Source organism: Camelina sativa, chromosome 5, assembly GCF_000633955.1.
Source record: "Camelina sativa cultivar DH55 chromosome 5, Cs, whole genome shotgun sequence".
NCBI lineage: Eukaryota > Viridiplantae > Streptophyta > Magnoliopsida > Brassicales > Brassicaceae > Camelina > Camelina sativa.
In genome coordinates, this window is record NC_025689.1 from 21030867 (window position 1) to 21050192 (window position 19326).

A 19326-nucleotide genomic window follows, 5' to 3' on the forward strand; every position below is an offset into this window, starting at 1 on the left:
GGAACTGCCAAGGAATGGGGAGCACCTCGGCAGTTCGACGTCTGAAGGAGATGCGTCGTGAGCATTATCCGGACTTTTTGTTCCTCCTGGAGACTAAAAACTCCAGTGATCATGTTATGGGAGTGAAGGAGTTGATGGGGTATGATCAAGTGCACAATGTGGATCCGATTGGGTTAAGTGGTGGCTTGGCTTTGTTCTGGAAAGATTTGTACCATGTAGAGATTCTGCAATCTGATACACGAGTGATTGATACCAAAGTTAGTCAAGGCTCCATGGTTTTCTATATCACTTTTGTTTATGGGGATCCAGTGCACAACTTGAGAGAGGAGGTGTGGGAACGTATTACCCGAATTGGTGTACGGAGGAATGAACCTTGGTTTCTTACAGGTGATTTTAATGAGATAATGGATAACTCAGAAAAATTGGGTGGACCGAGGAGACCTGAAAGTTCCTTCTATCCGTTGAGAACTATGGCGAGGAGCAGTAGGATTAAAGAAATCCCTAGTTCTGGAAACAAACTATCCTGGGGTGGTAGAAGAGAGAATGTATGGGTGCAGTGTCGGTTGGATCGAAGCTTTGGGAATAGTGAGTGGTTTAGATTGTTTCCGTGAAGCCACACAGAGTATTTAGATTTTCTGGGATCTGATCATCGACCAATAATTACAAGATTAGTTGGTGAGAACACAAGGTTTAAGGGTAGGTTTATCTTTGATAAGCGGTGGATTAACAAGCCTGAAACATTAGAGATCATCAAAGAGCAGTGGGCTTTGGAGAATGGAAGTCAGTGTAAATCAGTTCAGGGTGGTCTAACGAGATGCAGGAAGGCTTTAGCTAGATGGAAAAGAGAACATCCTTCAAATTCTTTGACACAAATTCAGCATTTGCGCAAGGATCTTGAAGAGGAGTCTACAAAGCAGTTCCCCAACTTCCACAAACTACGCCAGATCAAATGGGAGCTTACATCAGCGTTTAGGGAGGAAGAGAATTATTGGCGATCTAAGAGTCGTGAGACATGGCTGCAGGCAGGTGATAAGAACACGACATTCTTCCATAGTGCGGTTACATACAGAAGGCTCAAGAACCGACTCAACTCACTAATTGACAAGAATGGGTTTGAATGCTTTGAGGAGGGTTCGAAAGGGAATATTGCTACAGAGTATTTCACAGAGTTGTTCAAATCCTTGCAGCCTGATAGTTTTGCAGAGTTGTTGGAGGGTATGGAGCCACGAGTTATGGAGGAGATGAATCAATATCTGATGGCCCCAGTTACAGCTCAAGAAATCAAACAGGCTGCCTATAACATCAAGGGTGACAGCGCCCCAGGAGCAGATGGGTGGACAGGGGCTTTCTTTCGAAGGTACTGGACAGTAGTGGGGCCTGACATTGTCAAAGAGGTTCAGGAGATTTTTGTAACTGGTAACTTATATCAGGAATGGAACCATACTCAAATCTGTCTCATCCCAAAGAAGGACAATACGAATAACATGGTGGATATGCGACCAATCAGCTTATGCTTGGTCTTGTATAAGATTGTCTCCAAGGTTTTATGTACGAGATTGAAAAAGTGTCTACCGTCATTGGTCTCAGAGACTCAGGGGGCATTTGTCTCGGGGCGTCTCATCTCAGATAATATACTCATTGCACATGAGATTGTACATGCGCTTCGCACACATGCTAAATTCAACTCAGAGTATATTGCCATCAAGACAGATATGTCCAAAGCCTACAACCGAGTTGAGTGGGAGTTTCTCAAGCAATTGTTGGCCAAGATGGGGTTTAACGATCAGTGGGTCAAATGGATTATGATGTGTGTTACATCTGTGACGTATTCGGTTTTAATAAATGGTAGTGCTTTTGGTTTTGTTAAACAAGAGAGGGGGATCAGACAAGGGGATCCTCTATCCCCTTTTCTTTCCATCCTATGTGCAGAGGCTCTCATACATGACATGGAGAAACGGAGGGTACAAGGAAAGCTCACTGGGTTCAGCTTTAATGAGTCATGCCCCGTCGTTCAGCACTTACTTTTCGCGGATGATAGTTTGCTCATCTGTCGCGCAAAAAAGAGGAATGTCAAGAGCTATTGAGCTGTTTACATCTGTATGGGAAGGCCTTCGGACAACAGATCAACTTTGCTAAGTCGGCCATCACTTTTGGAAGTAAGACGCCTGCAACAGTGAAAACAGAGGTCAAACAAATTTTGGGGATTATGGCTGAAGGTGGAGCAGGCTCCTACTTAGGATTACCAGAATGTTTTTCCGGATCTAAACAAGCTCTTTTGGCCTTTATTGGAGATAAGCTCAAGAAACGGCTGCATGGTTGGTATGCTAAATCTCTATCACTGGGAGGCAAGGAGATATTGTTAAATTCAGTGGCTATGGCCTTACCAGTGTATGCCATGTCTTGTTTCAGACTGAGCAAGAACCTGTGTCGGAAAATCACAAGTGCTATGTGTGAGTTTTGGTGGAGTAGCTGTCAGGGAAAACGGAAGATAGCATGGGTTGCATGGTCCAAAATGTGCAAGTCCAAGTCATAGGGTGGTATGGGGTTTAAGGACCTGGGAGATTTCAACCAAGCTTTACTTGCCAAACAGGCTTGGCGAATCTTAAATAATCCGGACTCACTGATAGCTCGTTTCTACAGAAGTCGATATTTTCGTAAAACATCAATTTTGACTTGTGGTTCGGGTTCGAGACCATCCTATGCGTGGAGAAGCATCCTCCATGGTTGGAACTTGTTAAAACAGGGATTGATGAAGATGATTGGGGACGGAGTGGATACCTTTGTCTGGCGAGAGAAATGGCTTTTTGAGAAACATCCAAGAGATCCTCACCGGTTACAGTCCTTTTTCAACATGAACTTGAGGGTGTCGGAGCTGAGGACTCCAAACAATAGGCAGTGGGATAGAGACAAGATCAATGAGCAGTTTCCACCTGCGGATGCTCAACAAATCCTGGCTATGGTTATTGGGAAAACAAAAAAGATCGGTTTATCTGGCCTTATACGCCGTCTGGAGCCTACACGGTCAAGAGTGGGTATTGGCTAGCTCGCACATTACCGACACTATACGTCCCTCGTCCAGAAAGTGTGATGAAGGTGGAGGGACTTCAAGCTAAGGTTTGGAGTCTTAAGACGGTGCCAAAAATCATGGCATATGTTGTCTGGGGCTTTAGCTGTCTCTGAGAGATTAGCTTCAAGAGGGTTAAGTGTGGACCCAGGATGCGCGGTGTGTGGCTATCAGGCTGAGACAATTTGTCATATGTTATTTGCCTGCCCTGTAGCGAGACAGCCATATGCTTTAGCGAATGTGCCTTTGCCACAAACTGGGTTCTCTGATCATGAGTTAGTGAAGAATTGGGAGCATCTATTGGCCTGGATACAAGAAGAGAGAATTCCTTAGGAGATTAGTAGATCAATCCCATGGCTTCTGTGGGGTATATGGAAATGGAGGAATAACTTTTTATTCCAAGGCCAACAAGGTGATATAAGAGAACTGGTGGTGAAGGCTTTTCAGGACTCTTCTCAGTGGGTGGCAGCTCAGTCAGACTTTCGTAATCTAGGTCTACAATGGGAGGGGAGAACATCAACCATGGAGGTGAAATGGAAAAATCCGATGGTAGGTGTTGTTAAGTGTAACATTGCTGCGTCTTGGCACAATAGCTCCTCATTGGTTGGTGGCGCATGGATTGCGAGAGATCATCGAGGTGAAGTTCTATATCATGCGAGACAGGCTCTACAACCCACAGAATCACATGTACTAGCTTTTCTGCGATGTTCCTTGTGGGCATTAGAGGCTTTGCAAATTTTACAGGTGGCTCGGATTGAGGTGGTGTTGGATAATACCTCGGCTGTTGAGGCAATAAACAATGCACATGAGTGGCCACGATATGGCTTCATACTTCGGGATATCTAGAATCTACTGTCTAGCTTTGCTTTCTGGGAATGTCACCAAATTGTGGTTTCAGCAAATAAGGTGGCAAAGGCCATTGCGAACAGCGTCACACGTGATGGACGCCTGCAGTCTTACTTATCACTGGGAGGCCCTTCTTGGTTACTCGACCAGGTGAGACATGAGGCGGATGGTTAAGTATTTCGAAGCAATCAATTAACGGAGGATATGCTCAGGATTCTGATCATAAGAAGTGTTGATCCTCTGGTTTCAACTAGTTCACTTGGAGGATCTTTTTGATCTCAGTAGCAAGTGCAGGCTGGTGTCTCAATTTTTTCGAACTTCAGTTTTTTCTCTTTTCCCAGTTGTACTCGTTATAAAATTTTGTTCTATCAGATGACAAAAAAAAAATTAGAACAAACATTAGAAAATTCATTAATTAACATGACAAAATAAACCAAACTAAAACGAAAACTATAGTGTCATATTACAGAATACCCAATTTATTTTTTACTACATATTTCCTATACATGAACTTCTTTATATTATGAACCTTATTTTATATAGGTTCTATTTGCTTTGCAGGATATATATATATGTAGAGAATCAATCATAATGGTGACTAAATCAATCACAATAGTGATGATCGGATATCAATCACCAACTTATGTAAAGTAGTATATTTTGTACTTACTCCTATACAAATAAACTAGGAGATATCCCGTGCTTTAAGCACGGATCAACATTTTTAAAAATTATAATATAATAAGAAAATTATTGTTATATTATTTTAAAAATTATTTCGTTTGAGATAATATTTCTTTTTAATTGTTCTATAAGTCTATATATGTCTTTTTAATACTAATTATTTTAGAATATTATAATATTTTATTTTTTATGTATATTACAATATTATATTGTTTATTTATTGTATTTGCATCAATATTTTGTGAAATATGAAGTAGCAATTTTAATATTATAATTATGAGCAGATAAAATTTATTAACTTATCAACTATATAAATTTAGTTTTACCAACCCGCCAATGTGAAAATTTAAACAAACAATTTTTTTTCCATAGATTGAGTAATATATCTTTTACACTAAAAAAAAGAGTAATATATCTTCTTAGTAAAATCACAACATATGCAAAAAAATATCTTCATATTTATTATATAAAAATTCCAAACAATTTTTAAATAAAATAAAATAAATATGATAGGAGAGTCATAATTTGAAATCTTAATAAAATCTTTCAAATCTAGTTATTAAAAATAATTTTATTGTCTATATGAATATAAAATCTTAGTTTTTGAAATTCTAATTGGTTTATATTTTATAATAAATACTTAATAATTTTCGTCCATAATTGTATTAGGGAGAGAAAATAATTTTTTAACTAATAACTATCTGTATTTTTTAAAAATCTTAGCTGTTAAACTTTTTTTTGTTTATCAAGTACAAATTAGTTTTGATTTGAATAGATTTTTTCATTTTATCTGTCAGCATTTTTTTAATCAATTATATTTATTTAATTAATTAATTAATCTTCATTAAAATTTTGTAATGGCAATTGAATATAATTTTTTACACAATCTAAGGTTAGTTTCATATTTGTACTTCTCAATTAATATAGTAGGATATCCTAGCTTAGACTCTCTGTGGTACTCATGTTCGTAGTTTAATAAGAATCATCCTTCTCATTATTCTTATAGTATATACAATTGTTTCATCCTCGAGAAAAATAACTAATTAATGGCAACAAATAAGTTTCATCCTCGAGAAAAATAACTAATTAATGGCAACAAATAAGTTTACATCTGTTTTATTACTGTCTTTGGTAATGTTTGCTCTCATCCTTTTGCCTATGATTTCAGGTAACACATTTATTTGTCAAAGGATATTATTATTTTTTAATTACCTGAAATTTTATGAAATATGATTTGATTTTCTCATTTGAAAACGATGGTTTGAATCATAGTCACTAAACAAACATAAAAAAAAAAAAAAAAAAAAAAAAAAAAAAAAAAAAAAAATAGGAAANCTCATTTGTAGACGTGTTAAAATATTAAATTGATTATTTATAATCAAACTATTATTTATTAATGTGTTTAAGATGAACCACATATATTTTTTTTTTGTTAGACACATAGGACAATATTACAAATGCAAGTTTGACGGATGTAAAATCACACCGGTATGCGATAGAAAATGCATGTCTATGGGATACCCAAGACGAGGGGTGTGTCGAATATACAGTTTTGGCGGTGTTTGTTGTTGTGAACTCAGTGTTAAACCTCCTTACTATTTCATTCTATATATGTACTTATAGTCTCAATTAAATATGAATAAAAATATTTTTTTAAGTATGGTTCTTGGTATGCAATCTACATTGAATCATAAAATTAAAAAAAAAAAATTCTTCTTTTCCTATACATGATATAACTAGATTAAGACATGTGCTAGAGCACGGATTGAAATTTATTTTATTTATATTGTAATTTTTATATAAAATATAATTTATGTGATTGTTTTTAAAAAAAAATTTGGATAAAAAATTATGTAATAAAATCATATGTCAAATATGGTGACTTGAAAAAGACACTTATTTTGAAAGTTTTATATTGTTAATGATTCTAGATAATTACCCGTGTTATAACACTGGTTAAATTTTATTTTATACAAAATTTTGTATATTTTCTATTTTAAAATAAAATTTTAATATCTTGTATTAGTTTATGTACGTGAAGTTATTTCAACAATGTATATTCTACATAATGACTTGAATGTCATTATAAGACATCATTTGTAAATTTGGTTTTTAAAAAGCGAGTTATTTTATTATGAGTAATTTAATATATTGTTATACTTTTTGTTTTAGTATACTTGATTTTTTAAAATTCTTTCATATTATAGTGACATATTATTGGTTATGCTATAACAAATAAATTTAGAGTGTTTATAGTTTCTAACTTTTATATCAAGTTTCAATATTTTAAAAATATTTCAAAATAAATTATTTCAAGTTTATTATATTATATAAAATTATAAAATTCAAAAGAAAAGTATGAAATTGAATTTCAATATTCAAATTTTGACCCATTACTCAGTAATTTTTTAAATTAAATAGATCTTATTTTTAAAGAATAATATTACTAAAACTTGAATATTTTATAGATTGAATCATTCATATTTGTTTTTTAAAATTCAACTTATGGTATATCCGGAAATAAAACTATTTTTCATTATAATAAATAATATGATAATTTATTTGTTTCACAAAATATACTCATATATAAAAATTAGAGGTGAAATATAATGATAATTAACAAATTAATCTGTTAAGTTAGATATCAAAATATTTTATTTGATAAATAATCTAATAAAGGAAATTAATATGGTAAGTTAGATGATATCAAATGATATTTAGAATATTCTCTTTAAGATTTTTGGAAACAATAAATCCAGACTATACAAATAATATTTAACTTAATGTATAATCTATTTGTAACCAACTTATTAAAATTATATAGCCTACAAAACAATGTTGTTTACTTCAATTTTATTATATAGGAGATTCCTTTAGTTATTTAAGGTTATATTTTCTCAAAAGAGTATGAATTTTCTCGAAATTCTCATTCAACAAAAAAGCAACTAGCTGAGTTGTACACATTATAAACATAATAAATTTGTGTTTGTTTCAGTAATTTTATGTTAAAACATTAATTTGGTTATTTTTTACTTAAACTAAGACTCAGACCCCCCGCGATGTCGCGGGGGAAGTACTTTAGAAAAAAGTAAATAAATTTAAAATTTGAAATTATACATTATGAAAATTTGTATGTAATAGAATAGTTTGAACACATAAAGATTAAGCATAAACTGTTACTAAAAACACAACCAGCAAAATAAAAGCTTATAAAACAAAAAATACTATATAGAAAAGACGCAACTTTGCAAAAAACATTGTTGAAAGTATTATAAATATAAAAGATATCTTATAAAGAATTATGGGAAAGAGGTACAATTAAAAAAATAATTAAGACAAAGTGATCCTAACTGAGAATATTGAACTAATGGTTGTAATAAGTAATGTAATTTTCTATTAAATAATTATAATTAAAAATTTATTTAATAATGAGTGAAACTGTATCAAAGAAAAATTAAAATTAAAATACACAACTTTTAAAAACAAAATAAAATAAATTTTTAAATATTAAAATAGTTTTTAACAAAAAGTTACGATAAATTGACCAAATGTAAATTCCATAGTAAGTTTTATTAATCTATATTGCTATAATCATTTCTAAAATTTTAGTTAGATTATAGAATAACGTTGAATATTAGATATTAATATTGAGAATTTGTTAGAAATACTCTTTTTGATATACGCTTTTCAAAAATATCCCTTTTTTGGTCATTTTCATTTTTGCTCTCTTTTAATTTTTAATGAACATTTTACCCTTAGATGAAAATTAATTTAATCAATAAAATGAAAAACAAATTTTTCCGCCAAAAATATTCTCGCCAAAAATTTTCAAAAAAAATTGACCAAAATATCGACCCAAACAATTTCCTGCAAAAAAAAATTTACAAGGATTTTATAAGGTTTTTTAAAAGGTTTCCAACCTTGTAAAAGCATTTATAAGGTTTTTAAATCGTTGACAAGGTTTTTAAAATATTTTTAAAAACTTTTTAAAAGCCTTTTAAAAACCTTGTAAACGTTTTTAAAAACCTTGTAAAAACGCTTTTAAAAACCTCTTAAACGCTTTTAAAAGGTTTTTACAAGGCTTCTAAAAGGTTTTTAAAAGGCTTTTTATAAGATATAAAATTTAAAATTTTGGAGGGAAAATCCAATTTCGCAATTTTGGCGGGAATTTATTTCATTTTTTAGGTGGAAATGTTTTTCAATTTTTGGCGGAAAAGATAATTTTTGGCGGAAAATTTTTCATTTTTTTCGATTTTGATGACTGTACATTTTTGCTGTCACTCAAATAATGGGTAATTTGATCATTTTGTACATAAATAGTGGTATTTTTAAAAATAATCAATATAGAGGGGTACTTTTATAAAAGGGCATGGGAAAAAGAGTATTTTTGAGAATACCCCATTAATATTCAAATTATTTAGATTTAACAGGAAACAAAAAATTTGTTTCAACGAACAATGATTTGTTAGTTATTGATGAAAGAGGCAAATATATCGAAAGTTTGAAAGACATGACTATTTAAATAGACACAGTTATTAGAACGAAAACTTGTGATGAAAAAATATGAATAAAATATAGTGAAAAGACACAACTCTACAATGAACAAATACAACTGTTTGAGTTAAAAAAAACAATTTTTCACAAAAAAATATTATTAAAAACCACAACTATTGTTCGCATTTATTCAGATTGTTATTATTATTTTTAAATATTAAACTATTTTTTTAACAAAAAGTTACGATAAATAGACGCAACTGTAAATTCTATATTAAGTTGTGTTAAATTTCTCTATTGCTATAATCATTTCTAAGTTTTAGTTAGATTATAGAATAATGTTGAATATTAGATATTAATATTCAATTATTTAGATTCAACATAAAATGAAAATTTTGTTTTAATGAACTTGTTAGTTAATGATGAAGAGACAAATATAAAGAGAGTTCAAAAGACATGACTATTTAAATAGACACATCAGTGACGTCACACACCTATTAGAACAAAAATTGTGATGAAAAATATAAATAAAATATATTGAAAAGACACAACTCTACAATGAACAGATACAACCGTTTGAATTTTAAAAAAACAAATAAAAACAAAAATTTTATGAAAATGTACTACAAAAAAATCGCAATTGTCTGCACTTGATTATACCTAATAACCCATATAAACTGCTTTTAAATAGAAGACATCTTTATTAACATATTAAAAATCAAATTCAAAAACTCACAATATAATCCATCTAACTGTTGGAAAAAAAAACTCTAGGTATTTTCATTAAATCTTTATATTTAAAATTGACTAAAAGTTGTAAATTAGATTCATCATTCCAAAAATCTTTTGTTAAATCAAGAATTGGAGCAATTTCTTTACTTCTAAAAGAATGAATGTTAGAGAATAATTTAGAAAGTTGTAAAAATCGTTGACATTGAAAAATTATATTATTTTGTGTCATGACAAAAAAATGAAAACAGGTCAAACTGACAAGTATATATAGACTAGGTATAAGACCCGTGCGTTGCACGGCAGTATAACTAATTAAAATGTATTTTCATATAATTTGATGTTAAATTTTATCTTATTTAACGTACACTTTTTTATTCTTATTTTTTTAGTATGTCAGTATTATCTTCTATATTTGTAGTGTTGTTTTCATTTATTATCTTCTACATTTGTAGTGTTGTTTTCATTTATAAGGAGATGGATTCGGTTTCATAATGTAACATTAGAATTCTATAATAAAATATTTTAGTGTGTATCTATACTAGTATTTTTGCAGCAGTTTTTTGCTCAAAAATATGTTTTTGGAAACATTTACCATTAAATGCTATTAAATGTTTATATTCATATCCAAACAAATTTAGTTAATTTTCTCTACTATTCTTATAACCAAACACAATTAACACATTTTAAATATCTATAGATATAAGGGTGAGTTACTAGAATATTGCATAAAAGCTTCCTTATTACAAAAGTAACATACAATTGTTTGTAATTACTAGACTAACACATTGTACCTATACTACCCCTGAAACTAGTGTTGGGAAAAAACGTAATTACGGCTAATGCCATTAAAAAAAAAAAACATTGGAAGTTGGGACTAAGTCTACCGATCCTTTGATGGTAGATTTATACACGTGGACTGATTAAAGGTGTACGTCAGATATTTTTGGTACACTTAGTTGTAGTGCTGGTACACTTTGCCGTCGACGTAGATGGTACACTTAGTTGTAGTGTTGGTACACTTATCGGTGGACGTATATGTGTATCAAAAACTAAGTGTACCAAAAATATCTGACGTACACCTTCAACAGTCAATATGACCCAAAAGATATTTATGGTAGACTAATGGTCTGTTGCGACAGATTTATGCGACAGCCTTCTCTCGTTACAGATATTTTTGGTATACTTTGTTTGTTTTTTGAAATAGTTTTCGTTGTATTGTGGTAGGCTTCTTGTCCGTGGTAGATTTAGTAAGCAAGATTGACAGCTGTAAAGTCTTACCAGAATAACACGAATTTGTTTGAGCTGGCAAAGACAGTCTAGCGTTGCGATAGACTTATTGGAGGAAGATCTAAACACGTTTGCTGTTCTTCCGAATAATGGTGTTCATGTAATAAAGTTTGTAGCAGATTCATCAATCATGTTCTGTTTGTCGGCCGGAGCAAACGTCTTTTTCTTACTCAGTTTCGGAAATCTTTCCTCTGGGTTCATCCATGGAAGAGCAAGATATCGTTTCAGAAATCTATATAACTCACTTTTTATAGGTTTTTAATTTAGAAATCAGATGTTGAGATGAAAATCTATAATAGTTGAGTAAAAAACCCACAAGTGAAACCAAAAAAATAGACATAAGTCGTGAAAAAATAAAGTGAGGCAGGGAAAATTAGGGTTTTCAGTCGTATGTTAGAGGTAGAGGACGAGGATATTCTGGTAATTTCCGGTTCATTAAACCTAAAATCGAACGTGTACGTACATATAAACGTGTACGTACATATGAACGCATACGCACATAACGTTCTTGAGATTAGTGTACGTACATAACGTTCTTTTGCTTAGTGTACGTCCATAAATCCGTTTTAATGAACGATATTATTGTAATTTTGTAGTCATCTTCAACATATCTTCTTCTGCAACCCTAGCTAATTGTTCACCGGAAATGGAACAAGTAAGAGATGTTACTAGAAAAAGTAAGAGATGTTACTAGAACAACCTATGCAATTCGTAATTGTTTATTTATTTATTATATTTCTGAGAGATAATGAATAATAACCACAGAAAATTACATTTTAACTATAGAGGGTAATATTTAGATAACATAAATATATAATACTCAGTTCAACTAGGTAAAACTAAATATATATTTAGATTTGCATTTATATTTAAAATATGAAAATGATAATTAAGGTTTATACGAATTTCATTACATATTAAACTATTAAAGAACCATGTTTAATGAACAATACAAGAATTAATCACTTTCTAATACATACTATCGTTTTCACATAAAACACTCTTTATAGTATAAGGAAGACTTAGTAAGTGATCACCTCAAATGAAGCAAAAGAGGTGAAACCCAAGTTTTTATGAACATTGTGTTATGAAAACCTTGTACTAATAAATCTTGTGGCCAACTGCTAATTAATAATTTATATTATAGGCTAACCGGAAATACGAGTTTTAGCATTTGTTGCTTCAGCCTGATATTAGACAGTAATGCTCAGAGATCATACACAACAGTAATGAAAAGTACTGCAATAAGGTTTTCTTGGGAGGCTTAAAAAAGCTAGAAACTTCCTCATGAGTAAATACCTTTGGTTTGGCATGTAAGTGTATCCTCTCTACAGATCTTGAGTTAAACCTGGAAGGCTGAATTTGAAAAAGAAATATTAGCTGTCAAGGAATTGTTAAACCGTCGCGTTATTATATAAGAGGAAAAAGGTGGAGACAGTTTGGTATGGTCATGGTCATCAACATGTTACCTCCTTCTGTTTCTCTGTTGTCCCGTTGCTTTTTGATACAAAAGATGAAGAACAGTGAGAGTTGGAATCTTTTCTCTCCATGCGATCTGATTTTGCAAGTCTGTTTCAGGACAAGAACACAAATTTAGGACTCAAAACAAGACATAGAAAAGTTCTAGAATGGTGATGCATGAGTAAAGTGAGTTTCAATACCTGCTATTTTTCTGACTAGTAGTATCTATCCTTGAAACTGCAGTTTCCTTTGCAGGAACCTGGTTTAAACGTATGTTGGTAGCGTTGATCAACGTTTAGTTACTAACTAACAGAATCTTTATCACTTGATGAAACACTATTAGACTATACCTGATTTTAATTGAATATCCCGCCGCCAAAAATCTATCTTTTTTTTCGTTTTCACATGATCCATATTTAAATTTATTTTAAGAGCTCTAGTACAGTTGCACCAAGTAGTTCAATTTATACTGAAATTTTGTCAATTGTTCCTAAGTGATCTAGTTGCACATAAAACCTTACATTCACCCTAAAATTCTATTAATTACAACCAAACAAATCTCAGTCCCTCCTTCTCTGTTGCAAATCAAACAAAATTCTATATCTGCTATGATCTATTGTTTTTTCCGATGCTATAATATTCAATGTTATGACTCTTATGTTATGCAATTGTATGAGGCTATTTACATTTGGTGGAACCAGCTTAATTTGTAAAACATTGATTCAATTTATAGATAATAAACATTCTTAAAGATATACATCATTTCATAAACCAACTAGCAGTTCATACATAACACAAGTCGTTCGACGCCGTTCTCGCTTCTTCAACGGTGGCGAATCCATGACCACGTTTTGGTTTTTGTGGGTTTGGTTGGTTTCATTAGGAGACTGAGCCAAGGATCGTTTCTGAAAACCTGGCCCCTCTCTTTTTTCATTGGTTTGGCAAATGACAGCGATACAAGATCAACCCCAAGTAACTTTTTTTCTTTGTTATGATTATGTCATGTCTATATAACTAATACATGGTGATTAAATGGTCCAAAATTAATAATGTGTGTTGAGAGATTTCTCATTCTAATTGTCATTTTAATAATGGTTGACTCAGAAGTCAGAACTGGTCCAATTAGAGTCATAGCCCCCACACCTCTATGTGTGCATGATTTCATGTAATAGCTAATGTAAAAAAAAGGCTTTTATGTTAACCTTCATATAAAAGTTATAATAATTTGAGGGAAGAACAAAGAGGTTTTTTTAACTAAGCATAAGATCAAAAAGCCCATAGAGAACAAGTGCAGAAACCAAACAAGTTGAAAGAGCTAAATATGTGTAAATAAATTGGCTGACTAAACAAAAAGCTCCACGATGCTCTTGTTTCTTGATGTAGCCTAACCCAAAATGGCCAGACCCGTTTCTTACCATAGTGTAGCTTGTTAGTTTCCCGACCTGAAAATAACGTTTATACACTAGTTAAAGAATAGCAACACAAAATTTGGCTTTTCTTGTTATTTTTTTATCTACTAAGGTATGCACACAAACGCTCAAACCCTTTTTCCCATTGACTGTGATGGTGCTGCCGGGTTCTGCTGGTGCAGAGAGATTAAGTCCACATAACCTTAAACCTTTGCTTGATTCCATCATATGTTATGAGTCTCGCTATAGTCTCCTGTCCCTTATAACATCCTGAGATGTTTGAAGATTATTTAGTCAAGGCGTTTCTTGTATCGTTTTAGTTCACTGAACAAAAGCTTCTCAAATACCTTTGTTCAGAGATATCGAATTCCATAGACCCGCCTCCAAAACATTAAATTCCTTGCTAAGTTCTCTCTCAGGTGCTGATCTTCCTGCAAAACATCAATGCTATTGGCCTGAGAAACATATTAATTTCTCCGCTTATTCACTAAGCCAATATCTAACAATTCTGATTTCGCTAATGCCAAGGCAAAGATCCGAGAGCATACTTATGAGCTTCTTGCCTATATAAGATAAATATCGAACAATCATGGCTTTAGTAGGATTAGAGGCCACAAACTCATGACATTAGATTTGTAGGTTATCGGGTGATAGGTGATCATCGGTGCAAAACCATCGAGAAACACTAATGGCGCCTGCATTTGGACAATATTTTTACTAACCTTGAGTGATTCTAATGGCGCCTGCATGTTGGCGACGAGAGAGAGAGAGTCAAATAAATCAATCAAAGCCCACCTGTTCCATAGAATCAAAAAGAAACAAACCTATATGTCCTAACTTAGTCAAAACCATATAGATTTATTAGAAGAACACACACAAAAAAAGATATATACTTCTCTCTGACTTGTTTGCTCTCTCGTCGCCATTATAATGCTTCAACGATTCTAAGAATCAAAAGACAAGAAAATTCAAATCACACACCACATCTCAGTAACAAAAAAAAAAGAATCATGGAGATTTAGAAGAAGAAGGAATAAGTCCTGACTCCTCTAATCAATACCAAAGATCAGTCCTGACTCCTCTGTTCCGTTTTGATTTCAGACAAAGGGGAAGGAAGGAGAAGAATACGTGGGCTGCCAACTAACACCAAAAGCACAATTCATAGAATTTTCAAAACACTGTCGGTCAAGCCACAATGATCATATTCTTCATCATTCACGAGTCATGACACGACCAAAGGTAACAACCGAGCAGAGGTTAGAGTTAGCGATGATGAAAGTGAAGAGTTCTCTAAGTAAAGTAAAATTAAACAAAGAAGGACAAGAGAAGAAACAAACCAACCTTGGATCGTGGCAGAAATCTCCTTCAAGATAGGGGTCATTGCTTGGTTGGCTCGGAACCTATGAGAGAGATAGCAAACAAAATCATCAGGTGATAGATAGTCAATGGAGAAGAGAAGAGGATTTGCCAATAATATAATAGAGAGGTCTGAGAACAAACCCTGACCGACTAATATTGGACCCATAGATAGATACTCTATCTGGAATAAGGAACCCATGGCATTGAGGTTCGAAGCTCCAGGAAACCTAATTCTCCATACTACAGAAACATATTAAACCCAAAATCTGAGGCTCGATCAAAAATAAAGAAACAAGAACAAATTTAGAAAGCAAATTCGGCTCACAATTCATGGATCGGTTGAGTACTAAATTCGAGCACATTGAGTACAAAAAATTACCCCACTCCATATTGACTACCTGAAAATTAAGAAAGAACGAATCTTTTACATTTATTTCTCTGGGATCTAAAGCATGATAGCTGGTTTCTTGAAATAGACGATGAAATAGTTTTCAGTACCATGCTTCCAGAAGTTGTAAGCAGACCCTGACACTTGATTATGGCATCAGTTCGTTCCAAGTAACATGCATTACTACCTGACCCAAATACAACTGCTACAACCGTGTCTGGATCATGATAATATCCAAGTGACATGGCTCCAACAGTATCATTCACCTGCTCAAACGAGGACACAGAAATCAGAACCAAGCATCATTTCATAAGAATTTCTCGCAGCAGCTACATAGACATTTTGTTTGGAGTTCTGCTAAGGCGTATTGTAAAAGAGGTAAGAAAAAGAAATATGTTCCAGTGACAAAGCACTTACAAGAGCCGCAACATGCATATTTAGGCCTCTTCGGTCCAGCGCATCTTGTAGACATTCAGCTATGTCCTTCCCGACCTAAAACAGTAGGGCATATACGATCATATTACTGTTTAGCTTATGCTGTACTCACACCAAATTCCAAGAGGTGGACTACATTGCCACAAAATTATAACACAGCCAATAGTTAAGCTAAAGGTCATCCACTCTTGTTAACCCAAGATAACTCTCAGGACATCAGATAGAATTTTGATATTAGAGAGAGTAATTCTATCAAGTTGGTACGAGTTGAAATTATTATTAAAATTAACAAAAAATATCTTAAATACAACCACAGGTTGCAAAGAATATAAGAAGTAATGTAAGTATCATAAGACTAACCATTTCACTAATCTCAAAACCTTTGGTCCATTTAATTAGAACTCCTGAAGAAATAGAAGTATGCTTGAGAGGGTATGAAAACGTAAATGCAAGTTCCCTTTTAACACCTTGTGAATCGGACCCGCTTTCTTCCTTTTCGATAAACCTTTCCAAGGAGAAGGCGAGAAAGTTGAAAAGAACCTGCAATCATGTGAACAAAAAAATCAACAGAGACTAAATAATGTAGCTTACATTATTATATAACAAGCAAGGACTGGTAAGAAATAATAAGCAAAATAGTCACCTCGCTAGTGCTGTTCATCAGATGTGAAGGTATCAGATGTCGTTCAACATCTTGAACATCTAGATACGACCTTTGAGCACCGAGATGAACTCTTAAAATTCTAAAATAAGTGCCACCAAGGTGAAGTGCATAATAAGTTCCTTTCTCCCTCCTGAAACAAAAGCAGTCAGTCAGTGCAATCCAACACACAACAGCAATGATTGGATGTAAACTATTTGAACAAACAGACTAGTTGTGACAATGATGAGTCTAGAAACAAAAAAAAAAGAATTGAAATACGTTTCCTCAAAGAAAAAAGAGAGAATCCAATGGCTACAAATATGAAGAAACCAGTTCATTTTCCTATGAGCAGTAGCAATCTAGTAGATAGGAACAAGATACCAAAGTAAAGGTAAGAGATAAGAGAGAAGGAAAAGAGAAAGGAGAAGTCCTTAAAAGCTTTCCCCGGATAATTAAAATTCACATAAACGAAAAGAAGAGAACAAAATCAAAGGATCTGTTTTTTTTTTTTTGCACAAAATGGTACCCACTGACACTTATTAAATTCCCTGGCTCCCTCCAACTAAAGCTCAAACACGAGAGACCCTTAAAGAGCCACCACGACCAGGAACGAGCTCGTTGAGCAAGTGATTGTCATATATATAAGAATCAAGCAACAAAACATTCTATTTTACTACATTTAACAAACAGTAAAATTAAGGACTTTGGTGAGATCATGCAATGTAGAGTAAACAGAAAGAACCTGAGATCACTAAATCTTGATAAATCAAGGACCAAATAGAAGAGAAGAGAAGAAAGGATTCATCTTTCACACATTACTCAAATCAAAGTTAAGCATGAAATCCCTAATCAGGCTTACCCAGTGGGCAAAACATGGACGAAAGTGAGGAGCATTTTAAGCTTAGAGCCACCTTCAGAAGCCAAACCAGCGTGCATCTCGACAGCCATAGCATCAACAACTTGTCTCAACCTAGCAACGGGAGTATCACAATCATCCTCCAACTCTTTCAAAATCTCAACCACAGTCCTCCATTTCCTCCTACTCTTCATTCTCCTCCCAACCATCATCGCCGCAACTGAACAAGCCGCCACAACCGCAACAGCCGCAAACGCAACCGCCACTTTCCCCATCACAACCCAAAAAAAAAAACAGAACCAAAAAAAAAAAATCTCTCTCTCTCTCTCTCTCTCTCTCTCAACTCTGTGGCGCTTTTTTACTTACTCCAATAATAAACAAGAGTTCAGAACCAGCGAACAACAACGCCTATTAGAAAACCCTATACGAGTCTCTTCCACCAACATCTTCATCATCATCATCATCAACTACTACTTTTTTTATTTTAACTTTTTTTTTCTCTCTTAGACTTTTTTTTTCCGCCGCCTTTCTAAATGAGTGAGGTTGATCTAAGACCGATGAAACTAGGAATTGAGTTAAAGTTCACAGCTTGTGCCCTAGACTGTGGTGTAAATGAGCTGGCTTTAGACGAGTAAGAAGATCCAATTGAAAACAAAGAAGCTGATGTTGCTGCTGCCATTGTTTTTATTCTGTTTTCTCTGTTTTTACAAAAGAGATAAATAAAAAAAAAACTTGTTCATACCTAATTAACATTTGACAGGGGAGACAGATCTATAAGCAAGCAAATAAATTGAAACCTTAATCGAAGAAAGACGTGAACCAGATCAAAAAAATATCTAAAGGAGAACTCAGCTACTAACAAAAAATTCAGAGGAATAAATCGTAAGAATCAAAGAATGGATTAACCCGGTTTCTAAAAACCAAATTTTTTTTATTAAAAACGAAAACGAATTGAGAAAGAAACTAACATTGGAAAAAGCTTTTTGATCTGAAAAACCAAAAAGCGAGGGAGAGAGAGAGAAGGATTAAAGAATTTGCTTTGTTCGCTGTAGAGAGCTCAGTGAAGAAGAAGAAGAGAGAAATGAGATTAGGTGAAACGATAAAGGAAACAATCTTTTATTTAGAAGAGAAATTTAATTATAAATGGCATTATCGTAAAAAAACACACAACTCTGGTTTAGAAGTAATAATCAACCTTTTATGTGTTATTCTAGTAAGTCGAAAATCTCAACGTGTTAGTATAGTAATAAACCTACTTTTATATAATATTCTAGGTAATTTCCCTAGATATAATGTTCTACAATTAATATAGATATTCAGAACATTTATTCCAAATTACAAAATTTATTCACCTATCATCTCTTTTTATTTTAAATTTTAAATTTAGATCATCATATAATATATAAAGTTAATAAAAAGTATTTTTCTGCATATATTGTAAATTGAATTTTTTAAACAAACATATATTACTCTATTAATATAAAAAGTGTGTGTTTAATATATATATATAGTAAATTTACCGTAAATAGTATATTATAAAATTTTAAGAAGTTTAAAATTTCTAACTAATATATCTAAAGTTAATAAAAGTTTAAATTATGAATAATTAAACATATTAAAATTTCAAAATAACACAAACAAATTATATAACATGACGGGGTATATGAC

The 19326-nt window shown here is 32.8% G+C and overlaps 2 protein-coding genes across 23 annotated transcripts; one reads left to right on the top strand and one right to left on the bottom strand.

Moving 5' to 3' along the window:
* Positions 5684 to 6217, top strand: LOC109132884 (defensin-like protein 90). The gene is made up of 2 exons (XM_019245345.1): positions 5684 to 5762; positions 6039 to 6217. Exons 1-2 carry the CDS (start codon positions 5684 to 5686, stop codon positions 6215 to 6217), a joined length of 258 nt encoding a protein of 85 aa, XP_019100890.1.
* Positions 13742 to 18749, bottom strand: LOC104787315 (hexokinase-3-like). Of its 22 annotated transcripts, none has more exons than XM_010512879.1 (14): positions 17662 to 18749; positions 16803 to 16953; positions 16520 to 16699; positions 16142 to 16216; positions 15835 to 15990; positions 15662 to 15734; positions 15484 to 15576; positions 15319 to 15377; positions 15038 to 15117; positions 14871 to 14921; positions 14700 to 14772; positions 14325 to 14408; positions 14112 to 14247; positions 13742 to 14010 (listed from the first exon to the last, which is right to left on the bottom strand). In XM_010512879.1, exons 1-8 carry the CDS (start codon positions 17931 to 17933, stop codon positions 15355 to 15357), a joined length of 1023 nt encoding a protein of 340 aa, XP_010511181.1. In that variant the 5' UTR covers positions 17934 to 18749; the 3' UTR covers positions 13742 to 14010; positions 14112 to 14247; positions 14325 to 14408; positions 14700 to 14772; positions 14871 to 14921; positions 15038 to 15117; positions 15319 to 15354. The 22 variants fall into 22 exon arrangements, with proteins under 22 accessions (XP_010511181.1, XP_010511180.1, XP_010511173.1 ...); XM_010512878.1 differs by having other exon boundaries at positions 14700 to 14801; positions 15023 to 15183; XM_010512871.1 differs by having other exon boundaries at positions 14700 to 14801; positions 15038 to 15183; positions 15478 to 15576.